The sequence below is a fragment of the Rattus rattus genome, chromosome 8, assembly GCF_011064425.1.
Source record: "Rattus rattus isolate New Zealand chromosome 8, Rrattus_CSIRO_v1, whole genome shotgun sequence".
In the NCBI taxonomy this organism is placed as follows: Eukaryota; Metazoa; Chordata; class Mammalia; order Rodentia; family Muridae; genus Rattus; species Rattus rattus.
Window position 1 is genome coordinate 20,412,830 of NC_046161.1, and position 25,219 is coordinate 20,438,048.

The window sequence follows — 25,219 nt, forward strand, 5'->3', positions numbered from 1 at the left end:
ATACCAGTCCATATGTCTCTTGAAGGAAAGGACAAAGGAAGTGTGGCTTTGACCATAAACACCGTAACGTTTGGGCTGCTTCTGGCCCCCACCATCAGCAACAGGCCCCAGGTTGCCCCTCCCCGTCAGCGAGGACTGCAGGTGAAGCAACTGGCTCACGTCATCGAGGAGAACATGTGCAGCCACAGTGGGTGCAGAGGACAGGAGCAGGCGGAGAATGCGTGTGGCACATTTTTCATGGAATTTTTTTTATTTAACATATATAGTACATGTAAACAAGGGGCATAAAATTCATAAAAATACAATACTTCTGTGCAGGACTGCTTTTTTCAGACACATCCTCCCGTTTTCTCCTCGTGCTGTTGGCACACACTCTGCCAGGCATTTTAGAGGTTTATGTTTTAATGGACGAATTTCCCAGCTTACTTTTTTAATGTCACAATAATAACAATTCAATTGCCTTCCTTCCGTCTTTCCTTCCTTCCTCACACTAAAGCAAAAATATTTGTAAATGCAAAAAATATGCAAAACACTGAGCTTTAACACTGCATTGTCAGCTACATAAAACCTATTACTGCTCCAGGCTGCCGAAGTGTTTACGCCGCAGAGCACGGGCTGCCACCACATGTGCTGGAGGCCAGGTACACAGGGGACCCCACGGCCTCAGTTCCAAGCTGCTTTCCTAGCACACAAGCAGAGCTTGCTAGTGGAGTTACATTAAGACACACTTACAAAAGGTTTCTGCAGAGAAACTAATTTAGACTACTTTTAATGTTTCTCAGTGTGTGAACTGGCTCTAATAGTATTTTAATGTTTTGTTTCTCTGTACAGAATTTCCCATCATCACACGTGAACTTATTGTGAAGGGAATTGTTAGAGGGTAAGGACAGAAAATAACTTTTAAAAGGTGATTAAAAAAAATCCTAACTGCTGTATCCACACAGCAGCCATGTTGGGCTGCAGAATGGCTGTGCAGGAGGCAGGGAGAGCGTCCTTCCCACCCACGCCTGTCCCTGTTTCCATTCCTCTGCATTAGCACGTCATTGCTCCAGCACTCCTAAACCATGACCTCCAGCCGCTCCCGTTTTCTGAGTTGGTAAAAGCTTATGAAATAAAACTAAACATCAGATGAGGAAGCTTGGCCAGTCTGCAACAGTGGGAATGGCCGTCCCCGGGCAGCTTCAGGGAGGGGACCCTGGCTAGTGAGGCCGGCTCCTCACTGAGGCCTCGCTCCTCAGTTGCAAGTGCTGTCTGTCTTTCCAGGTGACCAATGCCCCCAGACAAGCTTGTCCTTGGGCTCTGGGAAGAAGGCAGAAAGAGAAGGGCTCTTCCGAGGCTGCCAGGAGTAGGCACCGGAAGCCATCCCTGAGGGCTCAGGTCTCAAGGACAATCCACACTGAGGTTAATCTGCCTGCGGTTGATAAAGAGAAGACTGTATAATTAAATGTGTAGTCAGCCATGGTCACAGTTTGTTTAGAATTTAAAACCTCAAAACCATTTCTTACAACAATGAAGATTATGGTTTTGAAGTATCTCATTTCACACAAATTAACTTTTAAGAAACAAAATTTGTATAAGAAATTTGAAGCATATTTGCGAATTAAAAAACAAAAAAAAACTCAAAAAACCCAAAAAACAAGGACACGCTGGAGAAGACCGAGCATACACACTCCTCACACTGAGATTTTTTTTTTTTTTTTGAGGCAAAATTATAAGGCTTAAGGCTTTGTCTTATTAAAGACAGGCAATTTTGAAAGCAAAATAAAAAACTATTCATTTACATTTTGACAGAAGTTACTTGGATTTTATTTTATCTTAATACTGAAAGTAAAATTAGCATAAACTACAGTCCACCATAAGCTATCTCTCTCTATATATATATCAAGCTATAGATGCATCATATTTGGGGTTGTCCAAAATAGTTTTTCCTAAAAGTGTGATTAATCATAAAAATTTTTAAATGAATTAAAGGTATTAAAATATAATATTTGATTAATACTAAAAATGAGAAAAATACTCAATTACTAATTTTTTAACCAAGAATAAGCACTTGCTAGTCAACCTAAAGAGAAGATCGAATTTGTGGAAAAGAAACCAGTCTGTCTGCGGAGAAACACCACCACATGGCTGGAACCTGCAGGAGCTGGCCCTCGCCACACCCAGGCGTCTGGGTAACAACAGACAGGACACACTTAGTCCACAGAGCAACACAGAACAGAAAGAGCACCCGGAAGTGAGGTGAACAGGTGAGCCACGCCAGCTATGCCTGGGCTGAGAGCTGAGGCAGCTGACAAGACCAGGAGTCACAGACTCACTGACGTGGTCAGCGACCAGGAGGTAAACAGGAAGCAGGGTGGAAACGGCCCTAACCAGTCCAGAAGTGACTATAGTTTCATCAAGCTCCATGATGTATTTCTACACAGATGGCTTTGTTCACCGTAACACAAATATTTAAACCAAGTACAAGCATATACTCATTTGCATAGCAAATTTAACAGGTGCACTGAAACAGTAACTAATCGATCTGGTGTAAGTCATTTTTACAATCAGACTGGCAAACTGACCAAATCAAATGTTTGCCATTTGAAAACAGTTACTTTGAGAGACTTTTAAAAGGTTTGCAATCTGAGTTAGTGGCAAAGCAGTAAAGCCATTACTGATGTGGTCTCTGGCAGGTGCCCGTGCAGTCACTGTCTGATAACTTCTAGGACTTTGTAAACACTGTTCTGGAACACTGTGGTAAAGTGAGGCTTGGAATCCTTCACCAAGATGTTACACAGGGGTGTTTTCCCAGCGTTGTCCGGATCCTCCACATCCCAGATTTCAGGCATGCTGCACCCAGGCCTAGAGAAGTGAATACACGTTAAAGTCAATACACACTCTCCAACTGCAGACAGCATTATTCAAGTGCAGTGTCTACGCTTCTTGTCTCATCCCACCTTTCCTACTCCCATCAATTGACAAAGTTCCTAACTCCACACAACAGTTACCTTTACTTTTGTAATATGCATAGCTCCTCCTTAGGACATTGGAACACAGCGGGAGTATCAGGGAGTAGAAGAAGGGCACGGAATAGGTTTCTCAGGGTCTGGATGCGATAGCGGAGACTCTGCTCTGCTCTCATCGAGAATGTGCTGCGAGGCGCTTCCACTATGTAAGGGAAGCTGGCCCCTCAGAATGTGTAGACTGAGGACAATCAGATATTTACAGCCCCAGGCTCAGAGTGCAAAAGTATTAGTTTTAACAATTATGAAATTTGCTTAGTTCACGGGAAAGGTACTCATTACACTCTAAAATGAGTCTTACTGTGGTTGTACGGGAGGAACATAGCAGAGAAACTGCCAACATGGCTGCTCCATTGGATGGTTATGATTGTTATTGTAGGTAAGAAAGAAAAAGTATCCAGAGTCCAGAGCAGAGAGAAAGAGAAGCAGACTGGACATGGCCAGGGCTGTCTGCCAGAGAACTGAGAAGAGCAGGAGGCAGGAGAGTGACAGAGCTGGGACTGAGGTGGAAGGGCCAGTGCTAGTGACTTGGGTATGGAGAGGGCCCGAGGCCCAGCATGGACTAGGACATGTAACCACATGTGCACGCCAATGGAGCCATGTGTCCCTTCTGACAGGGCAAGGACAATGACTCCTTATGACACTTGTGGCCGATGGGAACCAGTTTCACAAATTCCTGAGGAATGCTGGCTTTTATCTAACTACCAGAAATCTTCCGAGAGTCCAGGTTGAGCATTTCTGGATATATGAGATGCCTGAAACCTGACAGAGGTACGCTTACTTCTTAGCTAAATGAATAATTAAACTGCAAATACAGTGTATTTCTGTTTGTTTGTTTTTCTCCAAAATCAGGGTCTCATTGTATGCCCTAGGATAGCCCGAAACATGCAATCTTCCTGCCTCAGGGTTTCAGGTTTTTTGGGTTCTAGGTGTGTTCCACAATACCCAGCCAAAAAATATTTTTATAAACAATAATATAAGTAGCCTGGCATGGTGGCACATATCTTTAATCCTTGCACTATGGAGGCAGACCTCTGTGAGTTCAAGGTCAGCCTGGTCTACATACTGAGCTCCAGGACAACCAGAACTACATAGAAGGACCCTGTCTCAAAAACAAAACAAAATCTGGTATAAATAAGATAACCAAGTTATATTTGCCTAAATAACTCATCCAAATAATTTTAACCTTTTAAACCAAGATCACATTTATGGAGAGAGTCGGTATATTTCCAGGTGGCTATTCTGCTTTTACTTGTTTTGGAAGAAAAGCCTGTACTACTGGCACAGGCTGTAGTAGAAACATCTCAAGTTCAAGACTAGCCTGAGCAAGATACTGAGATATCTCAACACACACACACACACACACACACACACACACACACACACACACACACACACACACACACACACACACACACACACACACACACACACACACACACACACACACACACACACACACACACACACACACACACACACACACACACACACACACACATGCACAGAGAGGAAAAAGGTCTGGGTCAATGTGCCTGAATACCATACATGAGGCCCTCACAGTCAATCTCCACTCAGCATAAAAGAAAAGGAAAGGAACAGCTAAAATTACAGAGAATGAACCATGGTTATGTTTCTCTCTCTCTCTCTCTCTCTCTCTCTCTCTCTCTCTCTCTCTCTCTCTCTCTCTCTCTCTCTCTCTCCCCCTCCCCTCTCTCCCCCTCCCTCCCTCTCTCCCTCCGTCCCTCCCTTCTTTCTCCCCACGAGAAGAAAACACTTATGAGAAGTCCGAGATCCATTTAATCTTATCTTTGTGACTATTCACCACTCAGCAGGTTCATGCCTAGCCTTGAATATCACTTCTCAGATGCTCTGCTAATAAACATAAGCATCTATCTATCTATCTATGCTGCTAGAGCTTTGATCCATGTTCCCTCTCACACAAAATATAAACAGGGACATTTCTGGGTTGCTTACACAAAACTGGGGACATTGTGGGACTTGTGACAGTACGATTTAGTTACTCTTTGGTCTTAGTACATGAAGCCCTGCTTGCTCCTCTTCGCAGCCGTTGGTTCTGATCTGTGATCACTGAAGACTCTGGTGGATTACACTTCGGTCGTCTCCCACTTTGCTGCCATAGTGCAATACTCTTGGTGCCTGCCTCCCTTTTGAAAGTTAAATGTTCACTGTGTCCAAGGCACAGATTGTCACTTTGCCTCCATCAGACTACTGTCTAGAGAGCTTGCCAGTGATGTCCCCACAGAGGGTTCCAGTGCACTTTCTGAAGAGCCTCATTAACACTGGATGCTACCGAGCTGAAGAACTAGAATAAGGCTGGGCTTCTGGTTTCCATTCTTAACCTTCTCACACACATAAGGCTGAACCGTTATCATACTTGGGGTTGTAGAAAACATGACAGCTAAAAATTCAGTACCTACTCTAGGTTTTCTAGAGCTCAATATGCTAAGGCAAAATGAAGGGGCAAAGAGCTGCCTTAGGGTCCCCGCCTGCCACTGTTACTGGAGATCCCCAGAAGGCTGAATCAGAGTATCAGTTAAGGCCAGTTCAGGGTCAGGCTAACAACAGAGCAACACACAGCACACATTATTAGAAGAAAATGGGTTGGGGAAACATCAGCAAGAATGTGAATGATTACTTTATTCAAACCCTGATTTGAATTAAAAGAAGCTTTATTTGAAACTATAAAGAGGAAAAAGAAAGGAAGGAAAAAAGAAAGACAATATAAAAGGTTATAAAATCTCATCTACAATTACGAAATTAAAAATGGGTGTATTTTAGTTTTGACCACATGGTGATGTATCTGAGGAATGATTAGGGCAGATCATTAGGAGATCATGCATGAATGCATGCTTGGCTGAGCATGCACAGGCAAGCATGTGCAGGCACACACGCATGCACACTCTCTCAGCACTAGACGTTCCTTCCTTTCTCTCCTGCTCTCTCTTTGCTTGCCCTGTTCTGACATACTTTTACTTTCCAGTATTTGCAGCAAGATGGAGGTTGTCTCTAGCCAACCTAACTGATGCAGACAGAATAAGAAAAACTCAGTTCTTCTGGTACCTGTAAAAATAGGATAAAAACCTGTCCCCTTCTCTCCGTCCATTCTCCTTTGGCTTCTGTTATAGCTTGTGGGACAGTGAAAGGCACCCTGGTTCCCGGTTGAGGAGGCTTGAACCCCGGAGACCCTGAAGGGACAGTGGGTGTCCCTGACTCCTGGGAAACCAGGCTGGTCCCTAGCCCACAGCCCTCCATAGATTTGTGACCATAAGTTGCATAGAGGCACAGCCCAAGCCCCTCCACAGGTAGAGGACATGACCACAGGTCCTGAAGGCTCAAGATTAGATCTCCATTATAAAGAGGTACCTAAAGGCTTGGAGGCTTAGCTAATGAGCTTTCCTTCCCAGACACTCCGCCCTGCAAAAAGTATTTAATCTCAGGCCCTCTCTTGTTCCAGTGGCCTCATGCTTCTTAAAAGGGGAAGCCCAAGGAGATAAAGACCCCTCTTTCACAGAAGGCTGTCAGAATGCTGAGCTGTTGCAAATGCTCCCCCAGCACTGCCTTTGTGCATGGCCTCATAACACTTAGCACTTGGATTCTGTATGCTGTACAGACTAGAGGCAATTGGTGAGTATGTGACTATTATTATATCCACATCACTACACACATTTAAATTTTTCCTCTATGTGAGGGAATGTCTTGCGTGCATATGTGTATGTACATTACGTAAGTGCCTAGTGCCAGTGAAGGCCAGGAGAGTGCAGTAGGTCCTCTGGAACTACAGGTACAGAGTTGGGAGCCAGCTCAAGGGTGCTGGGAAAGGAAGCCAAGTTCTCTGCAGGAGCACCCAGTGCACTTAATGCTAAGCCACCTCCTTGACATTGGGTGTAAGCATTTAAGACATGTTCTATACTATAACAGCACTGACGGTTTCCATAAATGATTAAACTCAAGTTACCTGGAACCTACTCATAGGAAGGGCTTTCAATAATCAGTAACTAACTTAGGTCTTGTAGACAAAGCTATGTAGATACTGTATCATAGAACTGTTTCCATTCACGAAATTTATGTGATCAGTTTCTCTTCATGCCCTGTAGTATCACTGTAGTAAACAGCATACAAGGATAGAGCAGTCCCCTGAAGGCTTCAGTTGGGCTAAACAGTAGTAAGAGTTCTGATATAAAATATACAATGCCCTCAACTCTTGGTGAAATCATCAGGTCCTGTGCTCCCCATGTAGGGGAAGCCTTGGTCCTGCCACTGCAGGACATTGTCATCTACTGTCTCACTTGTATTCGGCATTGCTGTGCTCCATTTTGATTGGTCTGTTTTTGAGCCAGAGTCTTGCTATCCAGTCCAGGCTGTTCTCAAACTCCACATGTAACTCAAATTAGTAATCGTCCCCTCAGCATGCTGAGTGCTGGGATTCCGGGTGTGTGCCCAGCCCCTGGTGAGGCCTTAGGTCACGTCCACTTCAGAAGTTATATTTCATTTTGAGATCTTCCTGTCATTGTAGCTACTCTCTGATCAATGAACTTCTTCATAGAAACAAAGTTCTCAAATATAAACTTAGGAGGATGTAGGTAAAGCAAGAAAGGAGAGTTTCACTTGAGGTGTTATTACCAGACAACCACATCCAGCCCCAGGACATGTGTCAGCTGTGTATATTCAATCTGGACAGTGAAGTCCCCGAGTTGTTGCTGGACCACCGGAGCACACCCAGACTACATCATTACTTGGTTTCAGAGTCTGAGGTCTTTTGAAAGACAATGCACTCAATTCTAACTAATGTTTGAAAGAAATCGAACACAAATAAGAACAATTTGGAAGATTATCAATCATTCTGAATATAGTCACTTTAAGGATATATATATATATACATATATATATATTTTTTAAGGTAATAGTAAATACACACACATACACATCACTATTAAAAAGTATGTTTCTATGATGAATAAAAAGGTCTAATTCAAATTATATACAGGATGTTCATTCATACTTTTGAAAATATTTTATTTTACATCTTATATCATATCATATCATATCATATCATATCATATCATATCATATATACAGAGCATTTACCATGGGTCTAAGCTAACTGCTCACTTAAGATTATAAACTATGAACTGTATGAAGTACTTACTTGGATCTTCTTATGCACCATGACTCTTCCAGAATGTAATAATTCACTTTTAATTTCACCAATTCCTTCTTCACGTCCTCAGGTGCTTTTCGGCTATACATTGAATATACTATTTTTGTTCTGGCTCTTGAAGAAAAAATAAGTAGGCAAAAATGTTCACGATTAAAAGGGACACAGGCGGTGTTGTACAGAGCAAGCCTGAGATGAGACTAAGCACACTCCAGAGAAGACAGTGGAAAAGCCTTGGAGGAGCTGGCAAGGTGCCTAGGGAGATCACAACAAGAAGGGAGACATTGCCCAAGGTTCTGGGCCCACATTTCCAAACTTAATGCTGCCTTTGCTCCCTTGCTTTTGCTTGCAGTTGTCCTGAACCCCGTGTGCAGACAGGGATGAGAGCAAACACACTAGCACGGTTGGAAGAGGCAACCGTTCAACCCATACAACTCTCCACTGAGTTCTAGATTTAAGAAAAACTTACGGTATGAAATTGCTTTGGAAAATTGCACTGAAATTTGACTTTTTAATGAAAAAGCTTCTTATTTATAAAATGTGCACCCCATTGTTATGCAAAACAAGATACTAACAGAATCATCTGATCATTTGGAAAAGGGCTAGCTTTCCCTCCTCTGGAAGGTATTTCTATAAGAAATCTATCATCTCCTCCAAGACAAGAGAAGGCATAGTTTACTGGAAAAACAGTAAGTCTTACATGACCAGACAAAAGATCTAAGTTCATTATAGCAAACGATATCATAAAAGCAGAGCGGAAATCCCACTGAATGAATCTCTTCCAACTGACTCCTCAGATTTCAGGGAAAATGTCCAGCAAGGGGGAGGCTTAGACTGGTCAATGTTGGACAATTGTGGGAGATAGCTCTATGGAGACTGGGATACCTTGGAAAACTGACAGGATTTCTTTTTGTTTGCCCAATAGAAAGCCATAACCAAAGACAGCAGCATGACTGAACCATGGAGCCTCAACAGCTTGGCTTCCAGCCCAGCTGCTCCTTCCCCATGAATGACTCTGAAATAACCCCGTTGTGCCTATCTTCTCAGAAACACTCCTTCCTCTTCTGCTGGGCTCCTCACTTGCTGTCTGTCTGAGACTGTCCTTCCCATTATGCACCTGTGCACTAACCTTAGACCTGCATCTTCATAATGTGGGTGGTTCACCACGGGTCGGAGAGCGGAGAGCTTCACACTTGCCATGGTGGGCATAGCGCCTGCAAACACTGCATCTGGAAGCAATTACATGGTCTCAGGAACATGCTGGACAAGCATCTGTAGGGGTTGCCATCAGGACAGCCCAGTCATTTCACAAGTAACAGAGCTGGCTGAAGCCCAGGGAGGATCACAAGTTAAAGGTTCAGGGGCAGTAGCAGAATGAATCAGGTGGCTGACTGAGAGACAGTCTGCAGCCAGGTTTGGGGAACAGGGTGGTCAGCGCTGAGGAATGAGTATCACCTTCCTGTCTTTCCTTTCCTTTTCTAATATCTTGGAGAGTAGTCTCCTGATGACTAAAAGTTTCACAGCACCAACCACTTCCTACTGGGACAGCAAGTTTCCATGGGAACACATGAATTAAAGGGCCATCACTTACAGGTAAAAGGGAATGGAGGGCTAATACTGAAATTCCACCAAGGAAGGAAACATAACGAAATGTTAAATGTAGAACTCACAAATCTGGAAAATGTTTATAAATTTAAATTTATATGAACATAGCAAAATAAATCACTAAGATGTGTACAGCATTCCCTGCCCTACACCATGTAGCCAATAGTGTTGACTCCTCTAAAAGACTTCAGGTTGGATTCTGTGGCAATGTATGACATGGTGGAAAGACAATGAAGTTAGATTAGAAATAGGAGGACTTTCTTGTTGTTTTACCTGGTTTTGTGCTGTGTCTGATCCATTCTATGAGCTCTTCTTGTGGTAAGTTGCTGAACTCCCCTACAATGTTCCACTGGGTCTGTAGGTTTGCAGAACCTTGAATAGACATTGCTGCTAATATAGCAAAGACAACAGCACCAGGATGCACTTTGCCAAAGAGCCATCCAAACAGCTGAAATCCAAGAAACAACCCTGGTGACCGTCAGGACAAAGCACTAGGTACCAGCAAGACAACTCCTGAGGAAGAACCCAGCCTCTGCTGTGGTGCCACATGTGGACTGTCTGAAGTAGAACTTCATTACTATTACTGTGGGAGGTGTCAGAGGCTACAGGACAACTGTGGGGTCAGTTCTCTCTTCCACCTCATGTGAACTGTAGGAATTGGACTCGAGGTCACTGAGGGTCCTTAACCCACTGAGCCATCTTGCTGGCCCAGCGAATAATACTTCAGCAGTGATATTCAGTATCAAAACTATCGTAGCTAAGAGACGCGGCTTCACAAGTACTGCAAGAAGAGCCAGGCCACCTGCCTGATTTACAAGGCCCAACCTAGAATAAAACCGAGAACCCATTTATAAAACTTGTTGGTTCAGAATAGGTTAGGGACCCAACTCAGTTACAGCACTTGCCTGTGGGCCTGGGTTTGATCTCCAGGACCACAGCAGGAGCAAACTTAACCCAATGCAGAGTCCTTCTGAGTTTGCAACACAGTACAGACACGGTTACCTGCCCTATTAGTGGGGTGGGAGTCAAGACAGAGGACTTCCACCAGCTCTGTTTGCTGTCCCAGCCCAGCCTGGAGGAGGAGAATGAGAGCTGGGTAGGTCCTCTCTAACACAGCTTGTGCATGGTGACAGCAGCTACACACGAACAGTCCACACGTGCACAGAACCGCCCCTCTGTGCTTTCCCTCAGACATCCCTGCCTCACTTCTGGGGAACACACACACACACACGCACACACACACACACACACACACACACACACACACACACACACACACACACACACACACACACACACACACTCCTAGAATTAAGAGTAAACACTTGTTACAGTTGATAGAGGCGATGCTGTTCCTTTGCTGACCGCCTGATGAATCAGCCACACTACAGAGGAGCAAAACTTTCTGAATATAATTACATGATGAGAGTGACTCGTCAAGGATGACTAAAGAATAAATCAGGGAAGCAGGTACAAATGCACATACAAGGAAAATCATCTCAAAGCTTGGCTGGGTGGTGGTGGCATATACCTTTAAACCCAGCACTCAAGAGGCAGAGGCAAGCAGAAATCTCTGAGTTCAAGGCCAGCCTGGTCTGCAAAGCAAGTTCCAGGACAGCCAGGGATATAGAAGAACTTTTTCTTGAAAAACTAAAATCTACCTAATAAAATAATAATAATAATAATAATAATAATAATAATAATGCAAATATGTGATATACAGATAAGAAATTCCTCTGCAGTTGAGCTGTCCTCTCTGTCAGCACCTGCGCTGACTGCTGACAAACCCTGTCTGCAGTGGCATCTGCTGTTTGCCAGGATAACTTTACAAGGTAGAAGAGCAGACGGTGATCAGCCTAGACCATTAGGCTTTAGGAAGCTGTGGACAGAAGCAAAGAACTTCAGGGGTAGGGAATCACAGCCTGCCGGCCAGTACTACTGTAGGATCCCTTGGGAGCCAAGGCTGGGCTAGAACTCCCTGGCACCAAGTTACCTGTCTGGAGCAGATCAAGGACGCCATAACACACATGTGTGGTGTGAGGAAGAGCTTCAGTCTCATGATCAGAACACCGAGGGCTGTGTATGCAAACAGCTGCAGAGCGTGGTAAACCAACTGACGGGAGGAAAGAAAAGGGTTCATCTCTACCATTTGTGAAGGGAAGACATTGTTAATCTGGGCAGAAACAGTGTCTTAAATGTTCTTTCTATGGAATATTTATATTAACTCTCAGAGCATTTCAAACAAGGCATTCTCAACACAATCATTTCCTACAATTTCCCTTAGCTCCAGCGGCTTGGAGCCACACCCCAAACTCTTTACATCCTCTTAACTTTGTGTCCTCCTTTAAAACAACAATAATTTGCACTATGTATACATACACACATCTTCCCTTTCCCTCTCTTCTCCTCCTCCTCCCCCAACCCCCAACTTTCTCATGGGGTTGAGATCATCCACTGGAGCATTTTGGACCTAGCAGGGGCCATGTCTTTAAGACAACTGATTCTCCCTCCTGCAGAAGCCATCAACGGTCAATAGCTCCCCAGTTTGGGGTAAAGGTTCATAAGCACAGGCCCCTCCCACGCTGGAATATGGACTGGCTTGATGGTGTACAGGTCTTGTGCAGGCAGCCCTGGCAGTGAGTTCACGAGTTTAGCAGCCCTGTGTGCAGAAGCTGCTGCAGTTGTCCCTGACTCGGCTTGGTAGCAAAAGGGATCATAGAGAAACCACATGTGTGGCTGAGCACTCCACTCGCTTATTCTCTGCACTTTGGTGAGACCTGAGGACTCCTGTCTATAGGCAGGGAGAAACTGCTAGCATGCACTGTCAGGCTGCACCATTTCGTCAGAGCCACACAGGCAAACATATGTGCAACTGCAGGCAGAGTCAAGCTTGCAGGCACAGCGTGATTTCAGGGTCTACCTTAAGTCTACTGTTTTTGCCATCAGACCAAGGCTCAGAAGTGGGCAGGGGAACGGAGGCCTCTGCCTCCACACCACAGTGCTCCACCCTGGGCTGTGTGAAGCTGCTGGTCTCTGAAAGGTGGGAACAGCAGCCATCACACCTCTGAAGCTTCTGGACAAGATGAGGAAAACATGGCATTCTGCCACACAAGGACACCTCACACACCTGGCTCACAGGCTCCAGGAACTAACCACGTCACTGTAGGGACTCACTCACTGACCACAATGTTTATCAGCAAATGAGTCAGTCAATCAGCTGGCTCCTTCCCACAAAAAAGTACATATCTAAGAATTTTGAAGATAAATTAATGACAAGAACCAATAAATCTAGATACCAGAACTACAAACCAAAGAATGAAAATACACACACAATACACAACACACAGACACACACACACACACTATATATATATATATATATATAGTGTCTTGGTAACGTTAAATATTACCTCTCCATGATCAACTTGGTGTTTTCTGAAATGAAAAGAAAATGTACTTACTACAGAGGTACTCCATTTACTTTTTCTTTTATCTACAAATAAGAGCTTTTACAACTTGTTTTAGTATTGCTCTCGAGGCACAGATACATAAATCAAAACTAAAACCTTTATCCCAGTGCTAGTATACAACCATTCAAGAGAGCACATTTTTAAAATGGCAATGTGCATCTTACTATGTATGTATTTACTACGCCAATAATCACACAGTGTACACAGCGGATGACTTAAGGCATGACATGAAGAACTCGGAAGCCTACAGAGCCCATGTGCCGACTTCCTCCCCTGGTGCATGAACCCTGAGCTCTCTGTACTACTGCAGCAACAGAGATGGCAGGGACACAGAAGTCACATGCACAGTCTTCTCAGCACCAGACTTAACATTCAAACAGGAACAACACCTGCCCTCAGCTTTGTTGGAATAGTCCTTCTGGGTACTGTGCTTAGAGACTGACGAGTCCTGCCCTCAGTTTTGCTGGAACAGTCTTTCTGGGCACTGTGCTTAGAGACTGACGAGTCCTGCCCTCAGCTTTCCCTGCTGAGCATCAATTACCACAGCCTCGGAAAGAACATTTAGAGAAAAGACCAGCCAGCCATTTACTCCTTTGCTTCAAAGTCTAAAATGGACAAGGTTCCTCTGTAACTAATACAGACTCTCAATCCATCAGCTTCAATGTTCCTCCTTCAGTGACCCCACTTCTCACCCTGGACAGCTACCTTCTCCCTTGTTCTCCCGACTGCATGACCTGGTCACAAGCTGACTGACCCCTAAAGCCACCAGAGAGGCTTGTCTCCTACCCAGTGTCTACTCCGTGGCTACACCCATCCCACTGCCCTTTTTAGAGGAGATAGAATTCACATGTTTTTCTAGGGTATCACCTTACTTGCCCTTTCCCACTAAAATGCGATGTGCAAGAGTCCAGAGTATGATCTATTCAAGTTCACCGACAACTGAACACCCAGGAGATAGAGAGGTAACAAGATAGAAAAACACGCTTCTCCTCTCAGGGTTTATATATAATTCAGAGGGAAAGAAGCAATCGTCCCCAGTGACAGATGTCCTGTCTCCCTGCAGAGAACAAGAAATAGTGTAACATGTATGATCATGAGTGCCTAGAAAGGCTGGTGACCACTGAGTGGTGTCTGAGTAGGTCAGAGGGGAGACTGGAAGACCCTGTGGGCCAAGAGCAGACGGTGTAAGGAGGCTCTGCTGACTCAGCCATGAAGACTGGACCTGGAGAGGAGAAAAGGCAGAGAGACACTAAGGGAGGGTCACAGATGGGAGGTAAGGGTCAGAGGGTGCAAGGTCCAGGAGACCAGGATGAAGGCTGCGACATTTAAGTGGTTTGAAGGACTGGAGAGAACAAGCATGTGGCGTGTTCTGCCTTCTGCTGGAAACGCTTGCATCTGGAGACAAGGTCAGAGGCAGAGGTATCAGGAAGTGGCAGGAGGTGGTAATCCACAGAGGCAGCGCTGACAGGACAGAGTAAGAGCTGGCAGGGGTAGTCGAAGTTTGAATAGCATTCTAAATATGACAATAGCAAGACTTGCATCCTGTTAGGTTACAGATCTAAGAGCAGGACTTAGGACTACAGCTTCTGAGATAAGCCATGGAGAAAGTAGAGGTGTCAGATAGGAAAAATGGATCTGGAAGCTTTCTGACAAAGGGTGCACTAAGAGCTTCAGAGTTGTTCCCAAGATTTGAACAAAGATGAATATATGTATCGGGGTGATCCTTGTTCCCCAACCTGGGCAGAACATAATCTGATTTGGGAATCTGATCTCAAAAGAATGTGTATATATTGCTTCTATCAAATACACTAGTCAAGCATGAAGAAGGTAGGGCATCCCCTCTTCATTCCAAGCAAAAGCTCAGGTTCATTTCCTAAGCACAAGCAGTGCTAAAATGCAGCAATCATTTGCCACCCCCATGGACGGATGGCAAGGAAGACCAACCCCAGCACCCCGGCCAGCAAGACTGCATTCAGGATGACCTCAGAGCGATGCAGTTTCTACCTGAGGCCAGGACTACCATCCTTGACCTCCAGGTCCATGAATAAAGTGGTTAATGGTGATCACATCCAAATGGAAACGGACCTCTTTCTCATCCTGTCTGTTTTATAATGACCTTTTCTTATGCTAAATGAAAGATCAGCAAGGCAGTCCATTTCCACAGGAGAGCTGAACCCCAGTGACCCTGGTTTGCTGAATTCCCTCTGTAGTTATTCCTCAGTTCTATTTTCCTATAAAAAGTTTTCAGCTCCTTTTCCAGAATTGTTCACTACAGTTCTAACTTTGAAGCTGCTTCTCCAAACTCCTTCAACAAAACAAAACAAAACAAAACAAAACAAAACAAAACAAAACAAACCACTGCTCAAATGAGGAGAAGTTTTGGCGTCATATGCCAAAGGCACTTCCCCTTCCCTGCCTATCCTCACAGATACAAGCAAGGCAAAGTTATAGCCAACGGTTTCTAAATGATATACAAGATTTTTCCATTATGTTAGCAGGGCTGTGAAGGTCAAGGGACAGTGTAAAGGTGAGGATATTCAAGTTATAAAAGAAAATGCATACGAGCACATAACTTATAGTTGACATATATATGTATTACTTAGCTTTTCAAACAAAAAAATCCAATGATATATGCTCAAACTATTCCCATAAAGATGGTAAAACATTCTACTTTATACCAGGGCCATAGTTTTATTCTTTACTAACACATATATACTTGACCACATTAACTTTCCATATTACACACAATACCATGCTAAGCACCCTTTGACCTCCATCTCCATTTGTGTGAACATTTCCACAGGATGGACCTGCAGTGTGAAGGGGAGGCCCACTGTGTGTTTCTTGCCAGCTGGGCAAGCCCTGGTTATTGCCAATTCTTACTAATCTGGTAAATAGAAAGACTTTAGTTTTATCTAAAATGTCTTCGTCACAAGACTGTAGGCCTTTCTGAGCCCCTCTGAGTCATTTGTAAATACCCTTTCAACGACTACTCTTCCCTATTGGCTATGTGAAGGGTTGGGCTGAAAGGGAGTGCAGTGCATGGACAAGGGTTCAACTCCTGCAAACCCCAGACACAGGGACAGCTTACCATCATTAACTGACGAGAAGGTTCTAGGCATGAGTGTGACGGAGAGGGAAAATACAAACGTGCTCTTCTTTTGGTTCCCTTTCCTAGGTCCTGCGCTCATTTCCCAGTGTGTATGGAGACGCTCCCATTAGTTTTTCTGGGTCTTTGTATGCTTGTTACCAGTTATCAGTCCTGAGTCATATACCACAGATATTTTCTGCAACTATTCTTTTCCGTTCAATAATGCTTCTAGCATCTTTTATCAGACTGAAGTTCTTCTGTTTGATGTTGTCAACCTTCCCAGCATCTAAGTTTTACATCCTTTAGAAAAGGCTTTCATTTCTTTAATTACAAGTACATTCTCTTTGCCAATCTGTAGGTATGGTTGGTTAACTATGATTTAAATATTGCTTCTTAGGAAGTTGAGGAGAAAATAAGGAATGGATCTAGTTTTATATTTCTCTGTTTATTTCTCAAATGGTCTCCAAACAGAACAACTGATTTTCTCTGCCGAACTGGCATTTCTGTGTCCCTCCAGGAAGGAAGGCGAAGGGGGCTTGGTCAGACTTCTCTGCCTGAGTTCTGATAAATGAATGCAGAGCCGAGACTCCTCCACAGGGAGGGAATGGTGACAGCTGAGAGCATCCTTCTGAAGTGCTGAGCATACAATATGCAAGCACAGAAGAGCACAGTAGAGCAAATGTTCAATGCATGGAAGTAAGAACAGTAGGAGCACACTTACCTTACATCTGTCTCTTGGTTAGCTATGACACCCCGCATATCATTAATAATCTGCAAATGGATTTTTAAAGACTTTAGAAAAGTTGTTATAAAAAAATAAATGTTAAAACCCTTAATATAATTCCGATGCATACCCTGGTGGTCCCTAGTTCCAATGGGGCCATTTGAACTAGCGCTAATTCATCTGAGATTAGTATCCTTCCCAGCGGCTCCCTGCTAGCCACAAATTCTCTGGTCCCAGCAAAACCATGGTTCTAGAAGTCCAGCAGTGGCTGGCCTGTCGCGGCTCCCAACCACGGACTCGGCCCACACTCCCAGCAAGTGCTCCCTGGTAGTTAAAGAATAAACTTCCAACTACCCAGTAAAGGCAAGACTCAACAAACTGTAACCCAACAATCAGATTTACATGTTAAATTCTCAATCCACAATACATCCACACAATAAACTCATGCCAACTAATAAAGCTATAACCGCCCACCTAGACAAGATACAATTGACCTAGTGCACCTGCATCTGGATCACCTGCCTGTTGTCTCCATCTTGATCCCCAACTTCTCTCCCTCCTCTCTCCTTCCTAGACTTTTTCCCCACCTACCCTTCCTCCTCATTCAGTGAAAGGCTTTGGCTTATCCTGGACCTGCCTTGCTGTATAGTGATATCACCCTACGATATGAGAACACTCAGTAAATAATAATTTCAATGTTATTTTATACTAGCACAGTCCTTGATTTTGTCTAATAGTCACCAGTCCTATTACGAAAATTCCAATACCCCTTTTAGGATGTGACTGACAGGCCCAGAGGATGAAATGCTGTCCCTGGGAAGACAGGGGTGAGGGTTAAGAAGCGCTGATGGTACTGATATTCACTCCTGCTCCTCCCACATGAGGTGATAGCAAGGCCTCCCTTAATCAGGCACACAGAACTGCCCACATGGCTCGGAGACAGCAACTGTTAGCATCCTGTCTCCAGCAGGAACATCCCTACAGCATCTTGTGCATGCCTGAGTTTATCCCCTAGAAGAACTACCGGGCTGCTGCCTCAGTCTCTAACACCTTTCTCATTGATCTATGCATTTCTGGTCCAATGCTCTATCTCCAAAAATTACCACTGACCAGATTTCTCAGGCACCAAAGGTAGGCATATTTTCCAAATGGTAGGCTTTTCATATTTGAAAACAATTACCCAGCTTCGATTTGAATCCTTTGTTCTTTACACAGTGGAGCTTCACTCATCTGATGCGATGATATTCCATCACATCTTGCCATCAAAACTACAGTCTCGTTTGTTTTATTGCACATAGTTTCACCTCACTGTGCAGCTCTAGCTGGCCTACAACTTGTATGTAGACCAGGATAGCCTCAAACTCACAGACATCCATCTGCATCTGCCTCCAGGTAGGAAGATTAAAGGCATGTGCCATCACGCCCAACCACTGTAGTCTTTAAATAGGTTCTTAATGGTCAATATCTGACAATTTTTGAGGATTATTAAATATGAACAAAGTGCAAAACTGCAAAGCAAGCTCAGAGCCTGCCACGTAGTGAAACTGAGTAATCTGACAGGAGCTGAAGCAGGTGGAGAGTTGGTGCTGCCAGGCCTGCTGTAGGAGGAGGGAGCTAAGCCAGAGTCTAGTATGACAGCGGGCACGAAGGGAGCTGCTAACAACGTCTGATCTTGCAAGGCACTATCTGTCTGCCTCATAGGACACTGACTAACACATCAAATTACACCATGGGGAAATACTCTGGAGTGCAGAGTCCAGTACAAACCCAAGTGAACAGTAATTACAGTACAGGAGATCACACAGATAGATTCACTGTGCTAACGCAAATCACTAGAGATCAATACATTGTCGGGCTTTGTCCTATCCTCTTCGATTAACGTTAATCTCATCTTTTAAGTCCTACACAGTTACAGCCATCACAAACTACTTGAAAACAGTCTCACTCCTGCTTTTCTTCATAGAAGATTGATGTTTCTCAGGCCTAGTTTACACCAGGGCTTAGAATTTCATTATCAAAGTAAACATGGAGTCTAAGCAAGTTATCCAGTTCACCAACACACTTGAATTCCCAATTCTTCTTGATAAATAATAAACCCCATTCAGTTGTAACTGAAAACTGCTCATATATCATATAAAAGAGCAAAAGTGCTAAATACTTCTGGAAATATTACTTAGTATTAAAATCTAGCCAATGGACATGGGTAAATAAATTTGTATTTGGGTCAATTGTGACATCCAGAAATGTCTTCCAAAATGCATGATCAGATTCTTTCCTGGGTCTATTTTAGGCGGACAGAGATCTAAGTATTCGTATCAAAGGCCATCAGTAAGAAAATACTAAATGTTTCAATAAACCAGGACAAACTATCAGATTATCTTATAGCCAGATAACTGTAACTACCATACAAAACCAATTACAATTAAAATTACAAATACAATGTATACAATTACAACAGGCTTCTGAGTGGCAAGCGCACCTTTCTACCAATGGCAGCGACGATGACGAGAACGACCGGGAGCAGCAGTGTCTTCGTGTATCTCAGTGGAGTCTACGATTGAGCAGTATTGTTAGAGGGAAATGTTTTAGCCAAACAAAACTTCTTTTCAAATGGTGAGGCAGGTGAATTTCTAAAGGTATAAGTAGAGAACATTCATACAAACCTTCACCAACCAAGAGTCCAACCTGTGCACTGATTCCCGGTATTGAAATTAAAGCACGTTTCCATAGAAACACATTTCACCAGTGCTAGGTTGAAAACACTAAAAATGCAGTTTCCAAAACTCCTGTGAAAGGCATCTCGATTCTTCTCTTTGTACACTATTTGCCTGTCTGGAGATCTCTCATTGCTCATCCCAAGTAGGCAGTGTTTATTTACATGGACAAGCTACCTCCCACATTTTATGCATATTCTTACCTATTGCATTTCTTTTTCTTACATACAAATACATGCTGAATAATGGCCAATGCTTATGAAGGTAATAAAACTAGTTTTTACACTTTAACAACAGAAACATTTATAGCCATTATTTAGTAGCACAGTCCTGTGTAGCTCTCAGTTAGCAGCCACTCCAGCTACCGCTGGCATGCAGCTTATACCTCTGTGTACTAATCACAGGTAAGATCACCTGTGCTCACTCTGTTATATATACTGAGCATCTTTCCGGGTCAGTTTGGAAGTATGTTGTGGAATAACTAACATTTAAGCTTTGTCTTTGTTCCTACTTTACACAGACGATACCATATACGGCATGCACTCCCTTGAAAGTCAGATCCTCAGCGGCCTAAGCAGCACAGACCCTGACTCAGATGCACAGGCATAGCATACTGCAAACAGCCTTATGTGGAATGAAGCCTCAATACGCGAACTCTTTCACTAGACCTGCAGCGGCCACTCTCAGGTTAGAGCAGCACGCACGATGTTCTCCGTAGTCTCCAGCCCCTCCTACATCTGTTCTCTGTTATGTTTACCTTCTATTTTCTCTACCACTTTCCCAAAGAAGCCTTGCTTTCGATAAATTGGTATTTTAAGATCTTACAAGAGATACCCTTCCTTTGGTTTTTCCTACCATTTGTATAGCTTTTATCAGCTATCATGTATCAATGTCATAAACAGAATAAATAAAGACCAACATGGAATTAGAGTCATCAAGGCATACTTGACTAAGCACACCAGAGTCTACACTGAAGGCTGCTAGCCTGGTACTCAGGACAGAGAATTAATTATCACAGTGGTTTTGCAGGGGTAATGAACGTGTCAATAAAGTAGTGGCCAGTTTAGTACATTCCTACACATATGGGCGTGAAGGAAATGTGTCAGGTGTAAGCAGCAATAAAGGAATGCAAATGGTGGTGCTTCCAAGGCTAATAAGGTCATGCTTGCTGAAACAAACTAGTTATCAAGTACTGCAAAAGGTATCTCATATGTGAGACTAAAGCATTTTACAACACGAAATCTCACTCTGTCTTCACAATACCTGTCTGTAGTACACGAAGTACCTATAGGCTGTAACACAAAGAATAAGCCGTGCTCCTCCAAAACCACTAATCAACATTGCAGGATTCTGTCCCACAACCCTCTACCCACTCGCTAGCTTTCCTGTAATCATCAAATACCTGAATCAAGTCTTCAGAAGAGAAATGTTAGTACGGAAACTTGTGTTCAATGATATTTAAACACAGTGAGATCATTCAAATCCCCACACATGAGTGGAGGGGAAGATCCAGAGGGCCCAAGCGAACCAAGTGGTGTAGTCCTGAAAAGAGGCCATCGGCAATGCGGGGTTCACTCGTTTACACACTGTGGGTCTTCTGAATCAGGTTTCCAAATGGTCACCATGGAAAGGGGCACAAATAAACACACAAAGGGGAGGCGCTTTCATTGAGCTACGAGGCATCCTTCTTCCAAGACAGCCGCGCACCGAGACCCTGAAACAGTAGCCCCCTTATGAAAATGGAAAGGGCCAAAGCCAAGGGAAGAGAGCTGGACATTATGTCTTACCTCCTTCTCCATGAAGTCAAACTCTGCTGCACAAGTGTACAGTAAAGTATCAAAATCCTTGTAACTGAAGAATTTTGATGTTAATAAGTTGCCAATATGAGCCTAGAAAGGAATACAGTCAGGAATCATTACACTAAGCTAAATAATATAATTTTGCATTTTAATCTTAACAATACCTAAAATAGTTTTTGCCGCATGAAAAAGTCCATTGTTCCAATTCTGGGCTTTTGTTAAGATAAGTTCTGTTCCTGCAACCTCACAGTTGTGTCCCGTTCTTCCAGCACGTGTCAGCTCCCAAAGCTTCTTACCCAGGTCCATTACCGCCCACTCGGCGATGCCCAAGGCTTTTATCCTGCAGGTTTCCTGCTCACTACAGCTGATGGAACAGCCCCCACCTTGCCCTCTACCAGGAGGTTGAGAGTTCTGGCAGGAACTTATACAGATTCCTGTCCACCACACTGGAAACTGAGCACAGAGGGAAGGCTGAGTCCCAATTCTGGGAAGGGCCTTACAGGACTGTTTGAAGGTAGCCGACATGGGAGGAAGTAGTATAAAAGGTGCCTTCTTCTATCAATCAACATGGGCTTGTGTGCAGTCATGTTTGCCTCCCCACAAATGATAAGGAGCAAGCAACCACCTTCATTTTGTAAACAAGAAAAGGAAGGCTCACAGACATAAGGCATTCACCAAACTTCCAAGTTCATTATTAGCTAAAACAGCAAAGATTAGAAAGCCTAAGGCCACCACACAACAGGCAGTCGCCGAGAGAGCAGAGCATATGATGAAGGGGATGTGGTAACATGGGAGATGTCAGAGAGAAAGGACGACTGTAGATCCACGAGAGACAGAGACAGACAGACAGACAGAGAGAGAGAGAGAGAGAGAGAGAGAGAGAGAGAGAGAGAGAGAGAGGGGCAGGCTGGTAGCCATGAAGCCAGAAGGGAGGTTACAAAACAGCATACAGAAACAAATCCCAGGGAGAATGGAGGAAGCATCCTAGCAAAAGGGAAGTGCCACCCGCACAAAGAGCTTAAACCATCCGACTTCAGCACAGCTGCTCAGACTGGCTGAGGGGACAAATACACCACTATGCTGTCTCCAAAAGATAACTGCACACGAAAGCAGAAGTGAAAATGAACAATGGAAGTTTGAGACAGAAAACCCAGGACAGCAACTGCAACATCTCATAAAATTAAGTTCCAGGGCCAGTGAGATTCAGGTGAGGGTCCTTGCTGTGCAAACCAATGAAGTCTGTGGTCCCAGAATCCAGAAAGAGAGAACTCCAACCCCCCTCACATACACACACACACACACACACACACACACACACACACACACACACACACACACACTACAAAAAAACCTACATGGAGATTCACAAAAACTTGTGAATGGCAGAGTCAAATGGCGCCTGCCGTATGCGGACTAGCATGGATTGAGATAGCATGGATTGAGATGGGTATGAGATGACAACTGCCCGAGAAAGAGGTGAGCTGACGGCATTCACTAGAAATGATAAGCACTCCTCCAGGAGCAGAAGATAAAAAACAGCACAAATCAGCAAGATGTAACCATATGTCCATAAAGAAGGACTATCAACTTCACAGGAAGAGCAGACACGCTCTCTTTAAGCAAAGTAAAAAAAAAAAAATTCTAAGTGTATGTGTATAAACACACATACACATACCCCCCAAGTCATAACAGTATCTTAAAATTTCATATATTTTTTTTCTAATCATAAATGCAGTAAAACTACAAAATAACTATGAATGGCTTTAGGAATCCTTTTGCTAGAAAATAAATAAGCCAAAATTTAATAAACTTTAGATCATGTAGAAAGTCACAAAATGCCAAATTAGAAAGTATATGACGAGCACTATTTACAGGAACAATTAAGACAAACTTCCTAGAACATAAGAGTGGTAACATCAAAAGGGCCGAGCATCTTCCTACATGCTTGATCTTGCCAGTGGACCCCACAGAAGCTAATCTCCACAGAAGAGTGTGGTTAAAATTGGCTTGGAGAGGAGGAGGTGAGGGGAGAAGTGGTCAGAGCATACAAGAAAGGCTGCTTTTTATGGTTGCATAATGTACCAAAGCTTCCACACATGATGCTGTACACAGTAGACATACAATGTTACCTGCCAAGTTAGAGACGTTGGAAAGTAGTAGTTTTAATAACAAAGGACCATTTCCCACCTACGGTATACATAAAACTTGCACATGCAAGTTCAGCTAGCTGGGTTCAGTAATACCTCATCTAAAGCACGCTCCCTTGACGGCACACAGAAAGGGGGCAAAGTGGGCCTGAAGGCACGAGCCACAGCTCCAGTCAGATGACCACGTTCCTAAGGCAATCTGTCAAGTTGGCAGGGAAAAACCTCCACAGAGAGAAGATCCTGAGTGCTGTAGGCTTCACTGCTGCTCTCTGGCTACAATTAAGGGGGAAATGCCAGCCTACCCAAATGTTCTCTGAAAATAAGAGAGTGAACCTGTCTTCAAAGCCATGGGAAGCTACCAGTATCCTGAAACTCAAATCAGACTAAAAGTGAAAAAGAACCGTATACTTTTCATGATTAAAGGCAAATACGCTTACACTACTAGCCAGCCAAACCCAGCTCTACCAAGAAAGAATAACACAACGAACAAGTGAGATTTGCTTGGGAAGAAGTACAACCCTGGGTCAGTTAGGAAACCAGTGAATGTGGGGACTTCTGGATCCGGAAGAGTCAGACATTCCCTCCCCCAAGGCAACTATAAAACTGGACAAAAGTGTCACAAACAACCAGGTCACAGTCTTCTAACCTAGCAGCCATCAAGTTTCATTTGCTGATTAAAAACTAACTTTCCTAGAAGAAATGGGGGTCTGTGGCGCTCTACCTAGGCTGCTCCACCCACCATCAACACCACCTTGGATTCTCTAGTTTGCTGAGTCAATGGCATGGTCTCTTTGAGGACAATGGGACATTAGAAACACCATAATCAGCACCAGCAGGAAATGAGAGATGGAGGCTATCCTGCCAGAGCCTAAAGTGCCATCCCAGTGGCATGAGCACGTGTAAACGCTGTCTCGAGAACCTAGAGATGACACAACCGTCTAAGGGATGGAGACATTCCCACACCCCTGGAGGACATACACAAGAGAGTTCCAAGAGAGCCCATGCTTTCTACAAACCCACAGTAGATAGAGAAGAAGGTGATATGAACAGGGAATAGGCAAAGGGCACAGAAGGCAAAAATGACTGGAAACTTTATCAATATTTAATGAAGAATGTTGATTGCCTTCTTAGAAATAACAAAGGCCAGGTTTTTAGAAGCTACAACCAACAGACAATTCTGTAACTGGCAAATTGAGAAAAAAAATAACAACAACCAAAACCAAACAGAGGAACAAAACTAAAACCAGACAGACCTATTGCTAAGAGACCTGGCTATGTGAAGTTAGAAAATGGAGTCCTATAGGTTAAAAGGAAACAAGCGTCCTCAAACACAAGAAGACAGGTGATAAAAGGGGTGAAAATGTTGACGCGCACAAAAGGCAATGACCCCCTTTGTTCTTCCTCTCTATTACACACAGCGCAGTAATCCAAACTCACGCGGCTGGCAGTAAGGCACGGGGTCAGTGTGTGACGACAGTGCAAAGG

The 25,219-nt window shown here is 43.8% G+C and overlaps 1 protein-coding gene across 1 annotated transcript in view; it reads right to left on the reverse strand.

Moving 5' to 3' along the window:
- Window positions 1–229: 229 nt before the first annotated feature.
- The window catches only part of Dpy19l1 (dpy-19 like C-mannosyltransferase 1), an 88,752-nt gene continuing 63,762 nt past the window's right edge, over window positions 230–25,219 (reverse strand). Inside the window, 9 exon segments of the mRNA XM_032909477.1 lie at window positions 230–2,844; window positions 8,176–8,301; window positions 9,314–9,413; window positions 10,063–10,237; window positions 11,783–11,902; window positions 13,200–13,224; window positions 17,072–17,121; window positions 19,554–19,625; window positions 21,576–21,677. Of these exon segments, the coding sequence (XP_032765368.1) occupies window positions 2,688–2,844; window positions 8,176–8,301; window positions 9,314–9,413; window positions 10,063–10,237; window positions 11,783–11,902; window positions 13,200–13,224; window positions 17,072–17,121; window positions 19,554–19,625; window positions 21,576–21,677 (927 nt within the window). The 3' untranslated portion in view covers window positions 230–2,687.